The sequence below is a fragment of the Balearica regulorum genome, chromosome 9 (assembly GCF_011004875.1).
Source record: "Balearica regulorum gibbericeps isolate bBalReg1 chromosome 9, bBalReg1.pri, whole genome shotgun sequence".
In the NCBI taxonomy this organism is placed as follows: Eukaryota; Metazoa; Chordata; class Aves; order Gruiformes; family Gruidae; genus Balearica; species Balearica regulorum.
The window spans coordinates 19,123,707-19,145,050 of record NC_046192.1 but is presented as its reverse complement, the minus strand read 5'-3'; the positions used below and the strand labels follow the sequence as shown (position 1 = coordinate 19,145,050).

Here is a 21,344-nt window from a genome sequence, read left to right as displayed (position 1 = left end):
AGATCAGAGATAGGAAAAAACCTTGATTTTTCTCTTCTTTGCATCTTTTATTGTAATTTTGCATTAATTAAATTGCTACAGTAATTTAAAGAAAAAATATTTTGAGCTTATACTCCTTTTAATAATACAGCATACACAAAAAACTCCCAGTTACAGCCAAAATCATACCAGTCAATATTCAGAAAAAAGAAAAGAAGCAAACAATTAACTCTCTTATCTCTCAAGATTTTTCTTTGCCTAGCTTTGTAAGTTTAGTGCTTCTCATGTACTAAAAAAAAAAAAAAAAAAAAAGAAAAAAGAATGACTTTGCATTTTATCCTGCAAGGAAAGGAATGAAAGAAAAAATTGCAGGATTTGATTAGTGATAGATCCAGGAGTTATTATTTTTATATCTTTCCTTAAAATGGGGCTCCAGATAAGTTGTATGACTTCTTACAGATTGGTAACTTTGTTTTCAGAAAGAAAGTACAGTGGTTCTGTTATACATCACCAGTCATGACAGATAATTTATCTATCTGCCTATCTATCTAATATATGTCTATATGTGTTAAAAAATGTTTAGATGCACGTAACCAGGCTGAATTTATACTCACAACGACATTTTCTTATTTTGGACTTCATGACTTTTAAAATGTCATTTTAATGTAGCTTTTAATGCAATTAGAAAAAAATGAACAAAAAGAAATTACACATGTAAAATCATAGGGATTCTCCTTCAACATGGATTATCAGTAGGGCTGAGTTCTTCTGATCACAGTGCGGTCATCTACCTTGTGAGCTAAGAAACTGAGCGCAGAAGGTTGTTCCCATCTGTAGGACCCAGGCACTGCAGAGGGGAAGTGTGCCTACACTGTCAGGGAATGTTTAGATTCAGGAAGTATGAGTTCAGTTCTGTGATGTGTAGGGGACTGCCCTGTCATGATTGGAGAGACCCTCCTGCACAGGTCTTTTGCTTTTTGTTTTTGCTTTTACCTCCCCTCCAGTTCTTGTCCTTTGTTGCTCCTTGGCTATGCTACCTCCACCATGTCACTTCTCCATCCCATTCACTCTGTTTCCATTTTTGCCACTAAGTTACTGTTCTCTTTTGTTCTTTTCACCCCGTCCCTATCATTCCACCCTGCCTCTGTGCTTTCCACTTCTCTGTCTTCTGACCTTTCCTTGTAGCTCTCTTCTCTTTCAAGATCCTTCTGTACCTTTTGTGCCAAGACCTCCTGATCCTGTTGATCCCTCTGTTTCACATTCTCTAGGTAGTCTTCATCTATCTTGTTCTTCCTCACCAGTGAGGTGATGGCAATAGAAGCACAGTACACAGAAGAATGACACATTCCTAGCTGTTGAGTATGTAGTCTTGGGGCCGCAGCGATCCCTACAGCTGGGATGAACAATTTCAGAGAACATTCTTGCTGTCTCTGCAGCTGTGTGGGAGGATACTTATACTGTGGTTTCAAGAAATGTGGTCTTTTACAAAAAAATCGGTGAAGTGTTACCATTTGTAGCATCTTACCCTTTCAATAACTTCTTACGGGACCAAGCACTGATGAACTGATGAACTGATCTGGCATTAAAGTATTTATTTATTGCTGGGTGTTTTTTCAGCTGAGTTATTTGGTCCATATAGAGGGCAAACATATTTTAATTTGCTGGTGTCGTGGTTTTACCCCAGCCGGCAGCTGAGCACCACGCAGCCACTTGCTCACTCCCCCCTATCGGGATGGGGGAGAGAATTGGAAAAGTTAAAGTGAGAAAACTCGTGGGTTGAGATAAAGACAGTTTAATAGGTAAAGCAAAAGCCACGCGCACAAGCAAAGCAAAGCAAGGAATTCATTCTCCACTTCCCAGGGGCAGGCAGGTGTTCAGCCATCCCCAGGAAAGCAGGGCTCTGTCACGCATAACGGTTACTTGGGAAGACAAATGCCATCACTCCAAATGCCCCCCCCCCCCCCTTTTTTTTTTCTTCCCCCAAGCTCCTTATAAAATGAGCATGACATCGTATAGTATGGAATATCCCTTTGGTCAGTTTGGGTCACCTGTCCTGTCTGTGTCTCCTCCCAACTTCTTGTGCACCCCCAGCCATCCCGCTGGCAGGGCAGTGCAAGAAGCAGAAAAGGTCTTGGCCCCATGTAAACACTGCTCAACAATAAGTCCATAGAACAAAAACATCTCTATATTATCAATGCTGTCTCCAGCACAAATCCAAAACATATCCCCACACTAGCTACTATGAAGAAAATCAACCCTCTCAGCTGAAACCAGGACAGCTGGAAATATTTGGTGCTTTTTAGCTAATGTATCCCACTGAAAACTCAACCTTTGGTAGATTCCCAGAGTAGAAAATTCAGTCTGGTCTCTAAATTACACACAACCTAATAACGGGAGCAGGCAGACAAATTTTAGATAGCAAGTCTTTGTGATTTTTGTCATCTGATCAGTAATATTTGTGCCACATGAAAAATCTGTCAATTACAGCGCCTCTACTGTGTAGTTAACATAATACACATATGAATAAAGCTGCTCTATTTAGGATTCTCTCAGCTGTCCCTGCTATCTCATTCAACAGAGCAGCCCGCTAGTGATAGACTGGTGGTAATATTAATTTGTTTAAAGAAATTGGCAGGTAAAACTGGTTCCTTTATTTTGTTCTTTAAAACATTCACTCCAGTAAATTAGAGAAACATTATTTCAGATATCTAAGAAAGGCATCTTTGCTCTACATTGGCTTGCTTTTGTCTTATGCATATTTGGTTGAGATTCTTCATGTAATCTGTGGAATTCTTTATGCCACTGTTTTAAACATCGTGCAGTGAGATTTGATGCAGTGATTCACTTTGTGCTTATAGCAACTGTGAGGCAGGTGAGATAGATACAATTTAACTTCTGCAGCAGAAGACTATTGCCTTGCCTGGTCCCTTTACTAGTTCTGAATCACTGCCATTGCCTGATTTATATCTTTGCAAATATATGTAAATACAGAGTATTGCCATAGGGTCTTAGGTCCACAGAAGTGCTGGTGACCTGCCTGAATATCTTAGCTAACAGAATAGGAGCTTTTGCCTTTTCATATTTTATAAATTTCAAAAGGCACTTTTTTTCTCATTTTTCTATGTGTAATTTCTGAAAAGGATCCAACAATGTTCGAATTATAGCAAAGCATCTGAGAGATCCAGGTCTTTGTTTTGGGTGGGTGTTGAGTTTTCTGTTGCTGGATTGATGTTTGCTGCTGCAGAAGGCAAGAGATCCTCATTTGTGAAATCTCTGGGAAAGCTAGAAGGAGCTGGAAGATCCATAATTTGTTTCCATGGTTTTCCAGGACATCTGGGAACAGGAGATTCGATGCGATCTGGCAAGCCATTAAATAAAGAAGTATCAGGAAGAATTAGTGATTCTGCAGGTGTACTGGTTTCCTTTCTTGCAACCCCTGGATTAACTAGCTCTGGTGCTGTTTCAGCACTGGATGATGTGAAGGTTTCGTTTTGATGAAAACCCCTTTCACTGGACTCCTCAGAAGATCTGGGGGCTGGATGTTTGTGTTTACCATTTTTACTGTGTTTTTTATGCCCATGCCCATGGGCCAGTTCCTGTGCCCCCAACCAATTTCATGCCTATGCCTTTTGTCAGACTCATGATCCTTTTTATGTCCATGCCTGTGTTTATGCTCATGTTTATGCCTGTGTTTATGCTCAGGTTCACCTTCACCTTCTGGTTCCTGTCCACCATCTTTTCTTGTTTTTTTGTCAGGTCTTTGCCTTTCTTCTTCATTTTTATCAGAGCATGAAATTTCATTTGGCTGTTCTATCATAGCAAAGCTTCGGAAAGGTGTGAATCCAGGAGGCCTTCTTATAAGGACAGCCTAAAAAACATTGCGATAATAGCCATATTTGTTACATGAACAAGAACAATAGTTTCAGATTTGGGAAATTCAGAAGTTGGCTCATTGCAGTACATGAATCATTTAGCAAAAATATGTTACCAGATTTTTAAAGTAAACTAAATAATTATCTTTTCTATCTGTGATAAACATAGAAACATAAACATCCTCCCAAATAACTCCAGAGTATTTTAGCAATTATATGTTAAAAGAACAATTTATATGTCACTGAAATTCTGCCAGTTTAACGTGGGAATGATACTATAGAGAGGAAAACATGTACTGGTTTTAATTTATGAACAATACCGTTGATTTCTAGGACTAAATGTCCCTCTGCATGTTAGAGTATAACACTCTAATGCATAAACCAAATTTATTCTAAGGGCTAACACATCTCTGAGTAGTCTCAATACCAGAACATACAAAAGATCTGGGTTATTTTGTTATATGAAATGTAACTATTCAATTTTTTATTTCTAGATTTAACTATGCATTTCATAAGACTGGTTAGAAATAACACATACAGGTTAAAGCTGATAATATGAAACAGTTGTTATTGAGTAATCTCTATTTCCCCATCACTTCAACTGGAAGACAAAGACTGCATGCATGGTGTACAGTCGTTATCCAACATGGGTTTCATTTCTGTCCCCCAAAGTGTCTGATCATTATCTAGCTGCAAATCAGAGTATTTTGGGATGGATGAAATTTGAAAGTTGATGTGGATACAATATTGTAGTGCAAACAAAGAGGAGAGACATTTATTAGTTGATACATAATGAATAGGTAGTTATGAAGGTGCCAAGCGCAGTGAAGTTATTGATTACGAATGCAAGTTAATCAATCTCACTTGATTCAGTGTATCTTCTTCATTGAGGAGCATGGGAGTCCCTGCATTTGTTAAAAAACCTGCAATCATCAGAACTAAAAATGTTCTGATAATAAAAAAGATTTATATTCTATTCTAAAATTTTCAAACTGACCCATGTTCAGGGCTAGTTAATCGTGGAGCTGGGTAGGAGGAAACTGAACGATCTTCCTGCAGAGATTGACAACTTGTGGCAAGAGATCTGCTGTTCTACTAGTATGAAAAGATTTGCAGATGCTTTTGAAATCTGTGGGCTATAATTATTATGTTGCCAAATACATTTTTTTTGGTCTCAATTTTTAAACCTAGTATGAATAGTAATTCAAAGAAGCTGATGTGGCTTAATACTTCAGAGCTTAACTGATAATGCAAAGGAGCAGTCAACAGGCAGAATGTTCTTTCTGTCCCATTGCCTTTGTATTTCTGTAATCCCTATGTTGTCCACTCTCTCATCTAGTAGTGAAAATCACTTTGATGTAACCAGTTGTTGAGGTTAGAGGGTGAGAGGGAGGAGTGTGGCCTTACTGAGGTTGTTAAAAGAACCATGCATTCCTTTATTTTTGGTACAAAATATGGGATAATTTGGAATGGATAAAGAATTTAATGACTGCCTTTATTCTATGCTCTACTTATGATGATGGGTAATGAAGAGGAATCATACCATTGACCGTTCTTTAGAGCAGTTAACCTGGGGAAAGATTTTATTCTCCCATGGGATCACGTGAATTTGTGCTTCACATGGCAATGGTACCTGTTGACAAAACATTAAGGCAACAAAACATCAGACAGAAAGGAAGAGAATTGTGGATGAAAAAAAATATGATTTTTAATAATACTTTTAAACACAAATATATTTGGAACTTTACCCAAATATCTATGAAAACTATCTTAGTGATGGAGACTTCTATATTGGGACACAGCACTGCTTAGCTTTTTGAGGTTATAGCAGGTCTATGTGAACACTTTAATTAAGCTTTGGGTTGGAGATTGCATCTTGAAAAATTGGATTTTTAATCTCCAGCACTTTTGGAGCACTAACTATTTAATTTTCATGATATTTCTAACAAAGATTATTTGTTGATGGTATTTCTCCTACTAAAAATTGGGAAACAGAAATAGAAAGGCCTTTTTTTTCTATTCAGTGCCTGCTGTACTAACAGATCTTAAAATCTCACAGGTAAGTACTGTTAGTTTGGTGGGAAGAGACAGGGGAAATAAAGCCTCTCTTTCCCAACCAACTTCCTTGCCAATGGTTTCTGGCCCTATCAGCATTACTTTCCAGCATCTGGAACACTTTGTCCCAGTAACAGCAGCATGCGCTCCAGAGCCATCATTCCTTTGCACAGCAGTAACACTCCAACCTCATGTTTTCCTTAGCTGCAAGTCCACCGGGTCAGGAGTATTGCAGCTATTTCATTTCACAGCAGCCTCTTCCCCTCCTTTCTGTGATTCATTATTAGCAGAAGAAAGTTCCTTTCGCTTTGCAGTGAGCACTGATCCTGCAGTTGGAGTGACTCAGTTTAAGCTTCATGTTTTACTGCCATTGTCACTGGCTTGGGTTACAAATAGTGAAAGGTGTCCTTGCTGAAACCAAAGTTTACTGAAAGAGGTAACAGAACTCAGCATGTGATTTTACTTAAGTGTTTGCAATTTCTGGTGCAAATGATTTTGTCTGTTAGGATCATTACAGTTGGCAACATCATCATTACTTACGCTGTCTGGTGTGGCTTCACAGTCTTCACTAAATTTTTCAAACTCTTTCTTTGAGCAGTTTGTCTTCTGGATTGCAAATACTAAATGGTAGTTCTGTCCTGCAACCACCTGAAAAATTAGCAAGAAGGCTTTCTGTGGTAAAGGCATTTTATTAAAAAAGGTTCACAGGAAAGATGTTTTTCTACAAGCTTATACTACTTATTTCTACAAGTCCTGATCACTGGGAGAACATATGTTAAGAACAATATTAAAATATTTGGCATCAAACTTATCTGCTTCTAGTCAACTTATTTGTTTACTCCAGTTCCCATTCTTAAAAATTCCAGCATTGAAATAGAAGGAAACAGACAAGTCAGAAAAATATCAGGCCCACAGTTTTGGCTTTGTTTTAGTGGATGCTTGTAGTAATTTCATTAATAACAAATGAAATCATTAGAGCCACCACTGTAGAGAGCCAAATATGATGTAAGAAAAGTGGAATGTGAGTAAAATGAAGTGTGTGATGAACAGGCTCAGTTGAAAATGAACGTATTTGCCAAATGCATTAAGGAGAGAAACTGCATGGGTTCAAGAACGTGCCTGGTACGAGTTCTCTTAGTACTTTTTATAGAGCCTAAGATAATATATCTTGCTTCAGAGACAGCAGGCAAAACATGAAATTCTGTCTCTCAAGTCTGTTTTAAAAATGTATGTATGTGTGCTAATATCAATCATGATATGAAAAGTTTGAAAGAAGAAAAAAGGTTTGAAAGAAGAAAAAAGGTTTGAAAGAAGAAAAAAGGTTTGAAAGAAGAAAAAAGGTTTGAAAGAAGAAAAAGCACAGACATTATTAGTAAGATAATGTGAGCTATTGAGAAAAACTCTGGTGTGCTTTTAGTGCCTTCTTCAGCAGTACACCTCATGGTCAGGAGAAGCTGTTGACAAATGTTTTCTGAACTACTCCACTGTCTTATTTTCAATTCTGTCCTAAATCTCTGGATATGCTGGGACAGTAAACAAGGCAAATGCTGGCCAATGCTATCCTCTTGATTCTTTGTTCTTCTTTATTCAGTTGTATTTATCTGTATATCTGAAGTTATGCACAGATGTTCTCTTGCAAATCTAGCTGCAGTGGTGTTAGCAGCAGAATCAGTGTATAAATTAACAGATTTCTAAGGGAAATTGGGAAGCCCCACTTCTTGGAGCTTACAGCTACTGTAGGGTGGACAGTGCTTAAAATAACATACGGAGTATTGGTGTGGTGGATCAAGTGGGTAGTTTCTAGTTTTCTACTTTAAGAGTCTAAGGTATGTTACAAAGGCTGGTAAAAAGTGTGGTAGATATACAGAAATCAGATACACTAAGTCAACCTTTTCCCCATGCTTTTAAAATCATCTTATTTTAAGAAAAATAAAAAAATCAAGGGACAGGAGATTTTTGAACAACTTCTGAATGCAAGCCAAGATGGATAATTTTTTTCAAGAAAAATTGCATGCATATTTCAGTTAACACATGTATCAGCACTTAGAGAAACACATTATTTCAAATCTAAACAGAAACTTTAGTTAACACCCAGCTCAGACCAATAATACTGCCATGGCTGTTCCTCATCTCTGTGGCATATCCCAACCTGAACTGTCGCTGTTTCTATTTCTCCGCCTTTATAATAGAAGTCATCATTGCTCTCTGAATTATACTTCTCCATAGAAACCTTCAGAAGTTTCTTCAGTTCTGGACTGTCTTTTGGGATAATCTTTGAACAACCAGTGCGAGTGGCAGGAATTACTGTGTCTTCAACTGAAAGAAACCAACAGATTTCAGATCTAAGAAGTAAAAGATTCAATGTAGATAAAGGCTGGAAAAACCAGCCAGTTATAAACCCCCGTCTTCTGGAAAGCTTTGTTTTTGGATGTATCAAATGAGATCAAAATATCTTTGAGTTTTATATGTTCAGCATTATCATATATTGGTTATCTCAAAGAGCACTGCGTCAGCACCTAGTGTCGCACTGGACACTTAACAAGTTTTCTCGTAGAAATAAGAATTGCTGTTACCAGTTGTGGGTAGCTAGCAAATAAAGAGAGGGAACATGTACACGTATGGAAAGGCCTGAATCAGGTGAAACAAGAGGTGCGTGTTATTGGCAATGAATGAGTGTATTGAAGAATCATTATAATTTCTTGAAGAAAAAGAAGTCTGAATAGGTGAGAATGCAGCACTTAGTACATGGAGTAGTACTGTACTCCATGTTCTAAAGCTCTGAAGCTGTGATAATCTGTGTCCAAACAGATGACTGGAGGAAAAAGTAACAATAAGAAAACCATTTGGGAATTTGACTGTAATGAACTTATAAATTTTAATTTATTTATTTACTGAGGAAAAAATATGCCTCTAACATATGAAATGTAAGTATAGGCATGCAATATGAAATAACCAATGATAGTATCAATAGGTGAATTACCAATTTTGGACAAAATCTTAAAGTCCTCAGCTCCTTTGCCTTTTGAAAGAATACACTGGAGCTCTTTAGAAATTTAGAAGTTACTTATTTAAACAATGTGTTATTAACTTGCTTGTCATTGTGGTGGAAAAGGAGTTAATTTTTGTAGGACAGTTATACTGTTTTGAGTTTGTATCTGTTAATCTCCAAATGAGAGTCAGCAACCAGCTCCATGTCATAGAAATAGGGCAGTGCACAAATGATAAAATATAACTTTCAGCTGCATATGAAATACTTGTAGGAAATGAAAAATATCTGTCATAATATTTCATTAAGAGGCAGTGCTTTTTTGGTCCCAGAAGAATTGCTTTCTCTTGTTATTATCTGTTTTCATCTATTGCATTTTTATTTTGTCTTTTTTTTACAACTGTAAAAAAAACATTGAAAATTGCAGAACTTTTAAAATTGATAGTGCCTATGACATACCTGGAAGCTTGCATTGGCTTGCAATATCTATGATCTGCGCCTGAAGATTTTTGTATGCTTTGGCATCACATTTACCTATACGCTGGAGTAAAAAACACAAAACAGCTCCTTGTTGTTTAGAAATAATGAACAAGCTCACATCCTAATACCTTCCTGCTAACAGAATAAGTCAAGCATACTACTACTAATTCCTTCCTTTCTTCCTTCAATACAATGGGAGCAAGAAGCCTGACAGACAGTCTGCAGAGCCAATAAATGGTCAGGGTTCAAAAGGACCACTCAGAGAAAATAAAACCATGAAAGAGAAGCTAAATTAAGTATTTCTTTGTGTTCATTACAGAAGGAAATGGGGAGGTTTACAAGCCAGAATCCTATTTTATGGAGAACTCACTGGAATTTCTGTCTGAAACTGTAAAGACCAAAAAGAAGACTATACAATTAACAAATCAAACATTACTGAGTTTCTTGTATTTATTCAGGTCTTCTAAAAGAACTGTGGTAGGTGACTTGCTTAAAATTGCCTTGGTATCTTAGGACTGAAAGAAAGCAGGTGTTGATCCTGTTCTGTTTCAGAAAGGTTATAGACCCATAAAGCTAATGTCTATACCATGCAAGTGGCTAGAAATGGTAACAAGGAAAGAACTAGGGAGCATGAATACATCAAGGAGAGACTAGGAGTTTTGCTGTAAACAGAAGTTGTATTTTGCAGATTTGTCAGAGTTCTTCAAAAGCATCAACAAAAGTGGGTAAAGAGACTTGTTGATAAAAGTATACGTAGATTTTCAAAAAGGTGCCGGGAAAGTCCCTTATCAAAGACTCTAAGGGAAACTAATCAACTGTAGAATAAGAAGGAAGACTGTTACAATTCAAGATCAAGATCTTAAGGCTACAACAGATACTGGAAAATGTCATCCATGAAAAAATCTGCTTAGTAATGGTTTAGAAAAAATAATAAAAAATAATGTCAAGGCTTATTATCCAGGTTAGAGACTGACATTATGGCCCACTCTAGCTCTGTGGTTCACACGCGTGTTGAATACAGGGTGCAGTTCTGGTCGTCTCCTTTCAAAATTAATAGTATGGAACTGAATAAAGGTATGACACAACTTCCATGGAATTTGGTCATTCCAAGGTATGGAATATTCTTGGAATATCATATTCTAATAATATCTGTCAATGATCTATTAGCAAGGCTGCTTAATGTTTCAGGGGATAAGTGATAAAGATCCAACCCCACAAACCCTGTGTGATCAAAGCAGTACGTGAATGAGCTTAAGGACAAGCGTGGGGAATGGAGAGATTTGCTTCAGTTAGTCTGATTTTCATTCTCCTACAATTTAGCACAGTGTTGTTATTCTTTGCTTTTTTGATTAACGCCTCTGAAACATTCTAAAACATTCTTGAGACATCCAAGGAGTAATTTTTGAACAGGAGAGGCTCTTGAATGTCACACTCAACAGCACGCTGCCACAACAGCTGAAACAGATGTGAGTCAGGACTCCTGTGGTTCCTCCCCTCCCGTTTGCCACCACTGTTGATTATGACTCTACGTTCCTGCCCTTGTATTTACAGAACATTTGTCTGACCCCCTGATGAGCTGGTTCAGGGAGGTTGGTTGAGAAAGAAACCCTTTATTTTTGGTACAGTTAATTCTGTTCCAGGTCAGAGAAGCTGAGGAAGTACCTGGTTTTGCAGTACTGTTTAGCTAGAGTATGTATGTTTGTTAATAATTTCTTTTGAAGCTCTCTCATTTGGACTGTGGTAGAGGTTAAGGAATAATTCAGCTACTTTTCTTAGAAAATATGTCTTAAGCTAGAAAAACAGTGCTAATTTTAATTATCACTTTTTGGGGTTGTACCTGAGTAACTCCTCGAATATCTGGATAGGAACTTGTCAAGGGATTTATTATTTGGGTGACACTGTTTAGATTCTATAAAGTAAACTGTAAACATTTCAGTGGTCCTCTTAGTCACTGACTCAGGAAGATATGGATGTTCTAATTGCATAAATAGACAGCTATCTATAAGCCTGGTTTTAAAATTCATTCATAAAGTGAAGCAAGACTATAAATATTTTCTTGAGTCATATCTCAGTGATTATTTGTTAATATGATATTTTCTTGATAAACAGATTTTGAAGATTACTTACACCTCTAGAAGTAGTTTTGCACTCTGGAGTTAAGTCTTGAAATTGGTCTTTGGAACAATTAGTCTCCTCAATTTCATATTTAATTACATAATTCCATCCAGCTACCACCTGGAACAAATATTTAGGAGATACATTATGTAAACCAATACAAACTTGGAAGTTAAACTATTAAATGTGATTAGCAAAGAAAGCAAAGCTACTCTTCTAGTGCCTTCCATCCATCAAATCACTTTGCAGTCATTGAGCCATAGAGTATTCACATACAGTGAAAAAAATCTCGTCCTTGTGATACAAAAAGCAAACTAAAAGTCAGGCATACATTCGAAGTGCACTTTGGTTTTGGATTCCACTTCTCCTGGCAAGCCTGCAGCCTCATAACGCTTGGTTTCTTGCACTTTCCTCCAAAATATCTGTTACTTACTGTTCCCGGTGACAGGAAGCTGGTCTAGATAGATGATTGCTCTAATACAGCTTGGCAAATCCTCTGTTCCCGAGCATGGGACATAGTGAACCAGTATCTGAATATTGCAACTTTATACTGCTGGCACCTTTTGTTCTGGGGTGTCCTGCATTTATCATCTACCTGTACTTGTGTCTGACTTGGGCTTTACCTTCCCCTGCCTACTGTTTTGTCCAGACTTGTGACCCTTTTTAAAATTTTTTCTCCAGGAAGCAGTTTGGTTTTCCTCACTGTGGCTACTGCTTCTCACCCATGAAATCTTTCCATGTCACAGTGTTGGGTCAGATAGCATTGGATTAAAAAGGGAAAATAAGAATTAAATTTTCCATCCCAGATCAGTTGAAGTGGGGTCTGACTAATCTCTGTTGGCCAGAAGTGACATGATGGTTCTCTTTCCAGCTGCTGGATTGCAGTCTGTCTGTGACATTTTGTCATGTGGCTTAAATGTTGTGCAAGCTTGTCTTTCCACTAAAAGAGAATTGTTGTCATCAGTAAATAGAAAGATGACAGTCTGAATTAAATCATGGGTCAAATTGACACAAGACCAGAAGATGCCTTTTGGCTAAGCCAATATGTACACATTCAAAGAAAAGGGCCTGTATTTGGTATCAGCCTATATACTAGTTAAAAACCAAAGCAGCAGCTTTACTTTCTAGCAACATCACAGGAGAGCCTTTCACAGGGAAATAATTGTCGCATGGAATTCCTGATGACATAGAATTTCTGCGACCTGAGCAGTCATTTCTTGCAAAGCAGGTATTCCTGCGTGCAGAAACCTTTCAGCAAGCGGCATGCTGGCTTTTTGTTTTTCTTACCCATTTTTCCTATATGGGGAGTACCCATTCTATAGCATATATGCTGACATATGGGTCCTGTTGCATTGCAAAAACATAGCTGCCTGCTGCTGTTTGAGAGGCTGTAGAGTATATGAGACATCTGTGCAGGCTGGCAGTTTTGGCACAGAACCTAGGAGAGATCTGTTCCTACTGGAGCTTCAAGGAGAGGCCAAGTGGAATACCCAAGAGCATCTGAGATGACACAAGATGCCTATGTCAACACTGAATGCAAATAAACTGGAGCTAAACACTGGTTAGATGCAATGGCAGGTAAAGAAAAAATATGTTAACTATTAGTTTATAAAGTTGACAGCTCTGAAAATCCAGTAGGTAACCATTTATGACTCCTTATAAATGAAGAGAATTATTTACAGGTTCAACACTCTATGTGCATTTCATATGCTTTTGTTATGAAATATAAGCCACCTTAAAATCAGAAACATGTACATAAAACAACCAAGGTACCTGGTTTGGGGTTTTTGTTGGTAAAATTTAGAGAAAAATCATGCACAAACCTGTCTTTTAGCTTCTTTTATTTCCACAAGCTTAAAAAGGGCAGGTTCAGCACTGTGCTTGTTAAACTTTTGAATGGCTTGTTTCAGAATTTCTGACACTTCAGAACTGTCACTTGATATAGGATGAAAGCATCCAAGACATGTAGCCTCAGTAATTGTTATCTTCGGTGTAGCTGGAAAAGAAACAAACCAAAAAATATAGGGCTTCATGGTTTTAATTTTTCCTATCTGGGAATGATACAAAAGGTTCAATGAGCAAGAATCTTTCTTGCTTTTAATTGGAGTGATCAGCAAAACACATTTCAGTTTCAGGGCCTGCAAAGATATTCATTGTATTTAGAAACATGCCTTGGTTTGTGGTGGTAGCAGCCATCCATGACATTAGGATCTAGGCATGGTTTCAGCAGCAAACTTCATTCAGAGGAGCAAGAGAGTTCAGGAGTCACTGAATCTCTGAAAACCCTTGTGTGTAGTTGGACACCATTAGGGAAGGGTCATCAGGGAAGAACCTGTGGAGCCTACAACCCAGGAGATGTTCTTCAGGTTCTTCAAATCTCACCCACTGTGCGCAGCTGCTTACTGTCCTCACCATGGTTCAGGATGAGGGCTTTGGCAGGAGTATTTTGGCTCACCCACATGAACTGCTCTGACTGAGCTCCTTAGGGACTGTACTTGAACTATTTACTGCTGTGTTGCTTGAACTCCCCCTGCAAGTCGCTGTGGCTGCCAGTTACCACGGTGTTACCTTCAGGCTTAACGAGCTGGATTGGCTGTGGATAGGCAAGCTTGACGGGGAAGCTCAAACTTCTGTTTCCTACTACTAATCCTATTAACTCTCTTTCCTTTCTAGTAATCATGGATTGGATTTTCATAAATTAATTTTATAGTTCAGTACATAAATTAATTTCATGATTCAGTGAGCTTGAGAATGAAAGTGGGACAAAATGTGGTCTCTGTGGAATTGAAGTAAAATCTGTGTGCCTGATCCTCAGCTGGCATAAACTGGCTTTAATGGAGTTAGGCCAGCTTGCACTAGCCAGGAAACCAGACCAGTGTCAGTACGATCAAACTGTTCCACCAAGAAGGCAGAACAGTGTGGTACTTAACATGATGAGGAAATCCCTCACCAGTTAGGGTCTATTGTTTCACTCTTTCTGTTTGAGCCCTTTGGATTTGATTTGGCTCCTCTGCACATTTGGAATATCTCATTGTAAGCAATATCTTTTAGTCTTAGCTCTTCAAGGGGTATTCGAACAAAGTCTGGCCCTTTGTATTTCTAGCATCGCTTATTTTTGACTCAGTAATGACAAATATGTACATGTTACAGAAACATGTGACCATGTTTGCAGGGAGTAACCACAAAGGAGATAATAAAACAACAGCACACCCAGTTCTAAACTGTCTATGCTCTCAGCATTTTCATAACTGCTGAAAAAATGTGCATTCTTTTTTCAGAGTTGCTATAACTTGGTAAGAAGAGATGAGCTGCTTAGGCTGAATACATGATTCATTTAATTTATGTATTTATTTTAGCTTTCTAAACAAAGATTCAAATGCAAATTTCCCATGCATTCTCTGTGGGATTCACACACCTTTTACTGGCAACTAGATGTCACCATTGCCCTACAAACGCTTCTAACCAAACGGCATTTATTCAGGAGCAGAACATGGAGTTTGTGCGTACTGCAGTTCCTAGAAGGACACTGGCAGTAGCTATAACCGTTTAAGCTTTAAACAAGATCGCTAGGAATAAAAACAAAGATAAACTGCCAAACGTCTCAGAAATTATAGTAAATATTTCTGTAGTTAATATACATTTAGCTTCCTGCTACCAGTCAGATGGATATTTTAAAACTAGCTTACACTAGGCATAGCCACATAGACATCTCAGTTGCAGAGCTTTAAAACAATATGATCTCTTTCTAATAAAGGAAATTATCATGTGAACATAATAGTCATATATGAATGTCTTTTAGGCCAGAAATGTAGTACTGATTATTAAGGTCTAAAAGATATCACAGTCTCTCTTACATAATTACATCACTGTTAAATTTTTATTTTGTAAATGAATACTTTTTTTCTTTTTTTCAGTTGGGGTAAATATTTGTTTCAGTAAACTTTAACAGAAATAATTTAGTAATTTTTAGTTTGGAGAAAATTAAAGTACAATTTTGTCATGTAAAGTTTTTTTCTAATAATTTTGGGCACAATTTTACCCTTTAATAAGTAAGGACAGAAAATTAAAGTGTGACAAGTTGTATCTAGTCTCTCAGTTACTGATATGCTTCTGATCTTAAGTAAATTCATTTTAACTTGGTATAATCCAGTGTTTAAACAAACTTACTACACACGCACATGTGGGTTTTCATTATCCTAGACAGAAACTGGCAGTGCTTCACTGACTCAGCCTATGTGTGTATAACACTGAAGTGAAATGTTATCTTCAACAAGTAGTTGCTTATGGAAGATTATTTATAAGTGTCTGAATAGAATGATAAGGAGCTCCTACCTTTAAAATTACCTGAAAGTCTCAGTATTATATTTTCCCCATTCTTATTTGTCAATGTACTTGTTGAATGCTGCCTCAAGCTGTTACATACCTGGGAAAATTTTGCAATCTTGTGAAACATTACTTGTTTTTTCAGCATTATCCATATGAACTTGAGCTGTGCATTCTCCTGTTTTCTGCAAAAACATATGACAACATTTGTCTTAAACTTGCTGAAGAAAAATACAGTGCTATGTATTCCTCTAGCTATTGAACAAAGTTGACAGTTGCAAATTGAGTTTGGGGAACAAGTTCATACGTACATTGGTAATAGTGTCTAATTTGCTGTTTTGTTACTGGAAAAGGAATGGTTTTGTTGATTGTGAGGAGAATAGGGGATGAACTGAGCAGATAATTTGAAAGATCGCTTTGTATCGTGATTGACATATTAATTAACTAAAGAATTTATAGTCAGAATAATGGAAATGAACACGTTCTCATAAATAAAGTCTGTATAAATTGTGTATTTACCTAATTTTCTCTCTGCTAGTACAAGATATGCAGCAATGACCATGGCATTTCACATTGATTCAAACGACATTATCACCATCATCCCTTTCTTTGTGTTGTGTACTGTGTGAAATTCCCCTGGAAACATGTAGTGTTCCTGCATGCTGTGCGTGCCCCGATTGCACCTCTCTAGAAGCATGAGCCACACACGCTTTGTGCTGCTAAGAGCCCTCTCGTAAATTTTCTGCCATAGTGGTTTCCATGTCAGTATTTTTGTTGGTGCAGATCTGAAGTCGATTTGGTTGTGCAAGTTTCCATTATACATAATTAATAGAAAGTTTTATAACCCTCACATTCTCACAGTGCATGTATCTTACAGTGAATTTACTATGAACCTTCATATTGAAGTGCTGAAGCGTTCCCTTCCGCACACATATAGGATTATAATGGTAAGCTCACGATTATAACGGTTAACTTTAGAGTTCTAAAGTTTTCTGTACTGTACTTTAGTCCTATAAGCTCTCAAAAGCAACACAGCTAAAATAGTTGAATTCTCTATCGTATTTTTTCCTGGCGACTTGAGTCCTTGTTATTATGCTGGTGTTTCTGCACAGAGGACTTTTAATGGGGACAGATACTTACAGCCTCTACAGATACTTTGTAATCACAGTCTTGCCAGAGTTTATTTTCCTCAATAGCACAAGTGGTTTCGTGCATTCGGTATTTCACATGGAATTGTGTGTCCAGACCTGCCTGGATAAAAAACACTATGCATGTCATCATTTGCATAATAATAAATCAAGTGAAAAGATAAGAGCTTCAAAAGGCAAATACAATCCATTGGTTACCTTATATTTTATAGCATGGTTTCAGATTAGCTAATGGTCTCCATGTAAAGTCTCCCAAATCTTGGTAGTTCAATAATTAACTTATCTAATTATATTACTGAGCCCTTACCTACAATTACAATATGTTGATATGATAGATACGGTATGCTCAACTACCTTCATTTTAACTTGTAGTGCCAAGGGGTTTAAAACCAGAAAGAAGTTGTTAGGTTTTATAATCATATTCAAATATACTCCAAATAAGCAAATTTGGGTTGCTGCTTGGATAGTTAGCAAAATTACCAGCTTGGACCGTGCTCCTGTCTGACTCCCTCACTCTCACTCTTGGCCTCCTCCCAGATCTGTCTACTTTCCTTCTGTACAACTCTACAGGCAGCCCAGAACAGCAGCCAGCAACCCTCAGGCAGGCTGGCAGTGCCCAAACTGCCTCTACTCCTTGGTAACAGGGTACTTTAGCTGCCCTGCCTACTAGGGGGAAAGGGGCGAGGAGGGCATATGCTCTGGAGACAGCCTTTGGCAGTGCCTGCAGTTTTCCTGCAGGCATTAAAGGCTGAGCTGCTTGTGACGGTAGCCTCAGGAATCCCATACAATGAAATACAACGTATTAAGCAAAGTTTGGCCTGGCCAGCAGAATGATTTCTGATGTTGGTAAATCAGTAGTGGACATTTTTTCCTTGCCATAAGCAGAGTAGTGAACCTGTGCCTACAGGTAACACTGACACACTGCAAGGTTTGTGGTTCATCTATTAGAGGAGATACAAAGCCAGAAGTTACTAATCTTTTACAGCCACTAAAAATGCTCTGCTAATGTGCCATTTCACATATAAACACAGGCAGTTGCTGTACTTTAATGCTGGTTATCCTCAAATGATAGTTCTTGCCTTGGGGGTACCCAGAAAGTGAAGCTGAGCTGATGTGGGTGGAATATACTGGATTTACACTGGTATAGACACAGAATTATATTCTTTGTTCTCGCAATTCCTGTTATGTATTGCTACACTACAAAGAGGGGTAGAGGTACCTGATATAATGGTTGCAGGTTGTAAAAGTGGATGAAAGGGTCTCTAAAAATATAATGGACTTAATCCTCAGCAGGTATAAATTGACATTTATGGAGCTGCATCAGATTATACTATCTGGGATTTGGACTTAAAGAGCCAAATTCTGTTCTCTGTTACAGTGTTCTAAATCTGCAATAAATCAGCCTAGTGAATAAATTAAATACATGAGAAAAGACATTGTTTCTGTATGTTATTTGTTGTTGGTTTATTTCATTATTATTATGAACAGCTATGCCTTTAACTGGGGCAGGTTCAGTCTTTCACTAGTCAGCTTTTATGTTTTATTACCTTATCAATAATAAATGTACATGAATATGTAATAACCAGCTATTTAATTAATGCATTCAACATTGTGAGACTAGGGATGAGTAAAATCTATACTTTTTTTAGAAAAAAGAATATTGAATATGAGAAAATCTTTATTGCAGATTCCTTTCCTCTGTTTTTTACTTAACATCATAGTCAAATCAATGATTCAAAGTAATAATCAATTTCCACCTCAGATCTTTTAAGAGAAGGGAAGATGGCTATCTAGAGAAGGAAAGATGAATATTAATTGCAACAAATAAGAGTTCTTAAAAATAGAACATTGTTTAAGATAAAATACTGAAACTAATATCTGTCCTTTGGGAACATCAGCAAAAGGAAAATGGTATTACAGCTCTGATATAAAGATGTTTGCATTTGGCTATTGTTAAGGCTGTGTGTAATTCAGTGAAGACAGTGGGAATATTCATCTGTTTAATATAAATTGTATAAAGAATTTGCCAGATTTTAGTCTTTGTCACTACCTGCTAAAGTCTCCCCAGTTTGAAAACAGGAAAAGCAGAGAGTAGATGCCAGGAGATGTGGGCAGTTTAAGGCATTTAGCAATCCATGTCCCCTTTCTGAGGTCTATTTCTATCTGGGTAAAAGTGTCTTGTGATTTTGGAGTGTAAAATATTCTCTCTGACACTGTTTTGTCTTTTACATCTGAAAATCCAATCCAGTAGAAAAAAATGCTAATGCTGTTTTCAAGTAAAGTAATGCTTGTCATTATTATGGTAATATCTTTGTATGCCTCTCAGAGGTAAATACTCTTTTGTTAGATTAAGGCTATACAGACGGACTCCAGGCAAAGGATCACGTTTCATTCTTTTTTTCCTCCGTAATTTTTGCTGTTACCCTATTTGACTAAAATACCACCTAGTACTTTTAGATAGATCCATGACTCAGGACTAGTGCAAATAATACGCACAAACAATTTATTCAAAGTATTGCCAAATTTTATCAGGTCATTCTTTCTTATGTGCGATACCAGCTCTTCCCAAGTCAAGATAATATTCAGGTTTTTAGTAAGTGTGGTTTTGCCATTGATCTGAAAACCTTACTGATGATGGAAAGGGATAGAATTCCCAACAGAGAAAGGGGAAATCAGAGTGGACTAGTAAGACAAATTGTATTAGTGATAGAAATTTTCTATTCTTTAGTCCTTGCATTAATAAGCAATTCATCAGCACACATAGTTCCATTGATAAGAACACATTATACATCCCTGCTTGTCATGGTAACAAGTATCTTACTGTGCAAATAATTTCTTTGATTTTTTAAAACATTTTTAGAAGACACTTTGCTGTCACGCTTGCTCTCTTATGAGCAAGATAGAGATAATCTGATTCAGATTTTGCTTTTCATTGAAAATAGTGTCAGGCAGCCCTGTTCTTTCCCAGGTTGTATCAGGTTGGGACATCATTTTAAAAATATTTGGACTACTTATTGATGGAGTTATTAAAACTACCTGCATAAACAATTCCAACATTATTTTTTTATTTGCAAAGTCTACTTACAGTTCTCTTGGCTTCCATCACCATGTATAGAGCAAATTGATTACCAGTTGCTCTGTCTCCATTGTATTTCTTCAGTGCTGTGTCGACAGCTTTAAAGACATCAGGGTCATCACAGTCCAAAAACTCAAAGGGAAGAGGGGTGGCTGTACTAGAGAAAAAACTACAGCAGAGTGCTAGTACAATCAAAAGTTTCATAATTGGACAAAAAAGGCCCCTGAATTAGAAGGCTCTTTAAAAACCAAATGGAAAAAGAATGCTTGACAGGGTTTTAGTCATCTCTTCTGTTTTTGAGGAGCAATAGCTAAGTAAACAGAATGAATAGGCTGCTAGGGTTGGTTGGTTCTCATCATACCCTGTTTATACTGCAAACAAGCTTCTGAGTTTATCTAAATAAACTTTGTGTGGTCACAAGGATGACACTAAGGTTATCCACCTGCCATCAAAATAACAGGCTAAATGGCTGCAGCTGAGGACAGGTTTAGACTAAGCAGGATGGCCGCTGAACAAAAGAGAAAGCAGAATGTTTATAGCTTTCTGGCTACTTTTCTTAACATCTAAACTGCTACTGACAATGAATTTTAGAAGGCTTAAATAAAACACCCAAGAAGGTCACAGTAGCAATGAAGTTCTGGTTCTGGACAGCAACCCTGTAAATTTTATAGATCTGTTTAGTGTTCAGACTGCGATAGTTCTGAGTAGTCAGAACATTTGAAAAAAGTCTTTTGTCAGATGCATATCATTGAATGTCACGTAACTCTTCAGTAACACTCGATAAACCTTGTCCTTCATGCTACTATTGGAAGTGTCCATGTTTTCCAATATGTGGAGAGACTGCTTTTGGACCATGGATTAGTCAGTCGTCATAATGTTTTGTATCATTACAGATGGGGAAAGTGACACTCAAGAACAAGGGATTACGTGATGTTGCCTGTGGCTGGCATAGACAGAATTAGAGCCAGCTGGGAACGTCTGGTGCTCATCTCTAGTGTTGAGCACCAAACAGCTTTGCTTTGAATCTGTGAACACCTTGGGATTGCCTCAGCTCCAGTATTCCAGTTGTGTCTTGCTACAAGTTTTGGTTAAAGAAAATGCCCTTCAGAGACTTTGTGGATAAGCTATGCTAGAAATAAGGTTGTTCATACATGATAATGCACTTTTAAAAATTAGAAAACTGTCACTCAGTTACACAAAATGCTGTCCCCATTTCGTTTCTTTTTCTTCAATGTAGCCCTCACACTGTATTTGTGCAATTAAAAAGCTACTTTGAGAAACAAACTACTAATTTTTTGAGATTAATCCCT

The 21,344-nt window shown here is 37.4% G+C and overlaps 1 protein-coding gene across 3 annotated transcripts; it reads right to left on the bottom strand.

Annotated features, from left to right (window-relative positions):
- Window positions 1–26: 26 nt before the first annotated feature.
- Window positions 27–20,368, bottom strand: KNG1 (kininogen 1). Of its 3 annotated transcripts, none has more exons than XM_075761476.1 (12): window positions 20,044–20,368; window positions 16,951–17,061; window positions 15,911–15,995; window positions 13,311–13,483; window positions 11,500–11,607; window positions 9,352–9,433; window positions 8,056–8,222; window positions 6,447–6,554; window positions 5,395–5,484; window positions 3,694–3,847; window positions 2,257–3,337; window positions 27–1,640 (listed from the first exon to the last, which is right to left on the bottom strand). In XM_075761476.1, the coding sequence occupies exons 1-11, from the start codon at window positions 20,236–20,238 to the stop codon at window positions 3,138–3,140; spliced, it is 1,473 nt and encodes a 490-aa protein (XP_075617591.1). In that variant the 5' UTR covers window positions 20,239–20,368; the 3' UTR covers window positions 27–1,640; window positions 2,257–3,137. The 3 variants fall into 3 exon arrangements, with proteins under 3 accessions (XP_075617591.1, XP_075617590.1, XP_075617592.1); XM_075761475.1 differs by having other exon boundaries at window positions 3,688–3,847; window positions 20,044–20,354; XM_075761477.1 differs by lacking the exon at window positions 27–1,640 and having other exon boundaries at window positions 3,288–3,847; window positions 16,951–17,057; window positions 20,044–20,161.
- Between the last annotated feature and the right edge of the window lie 976 nt (window positions 20,369–21,344).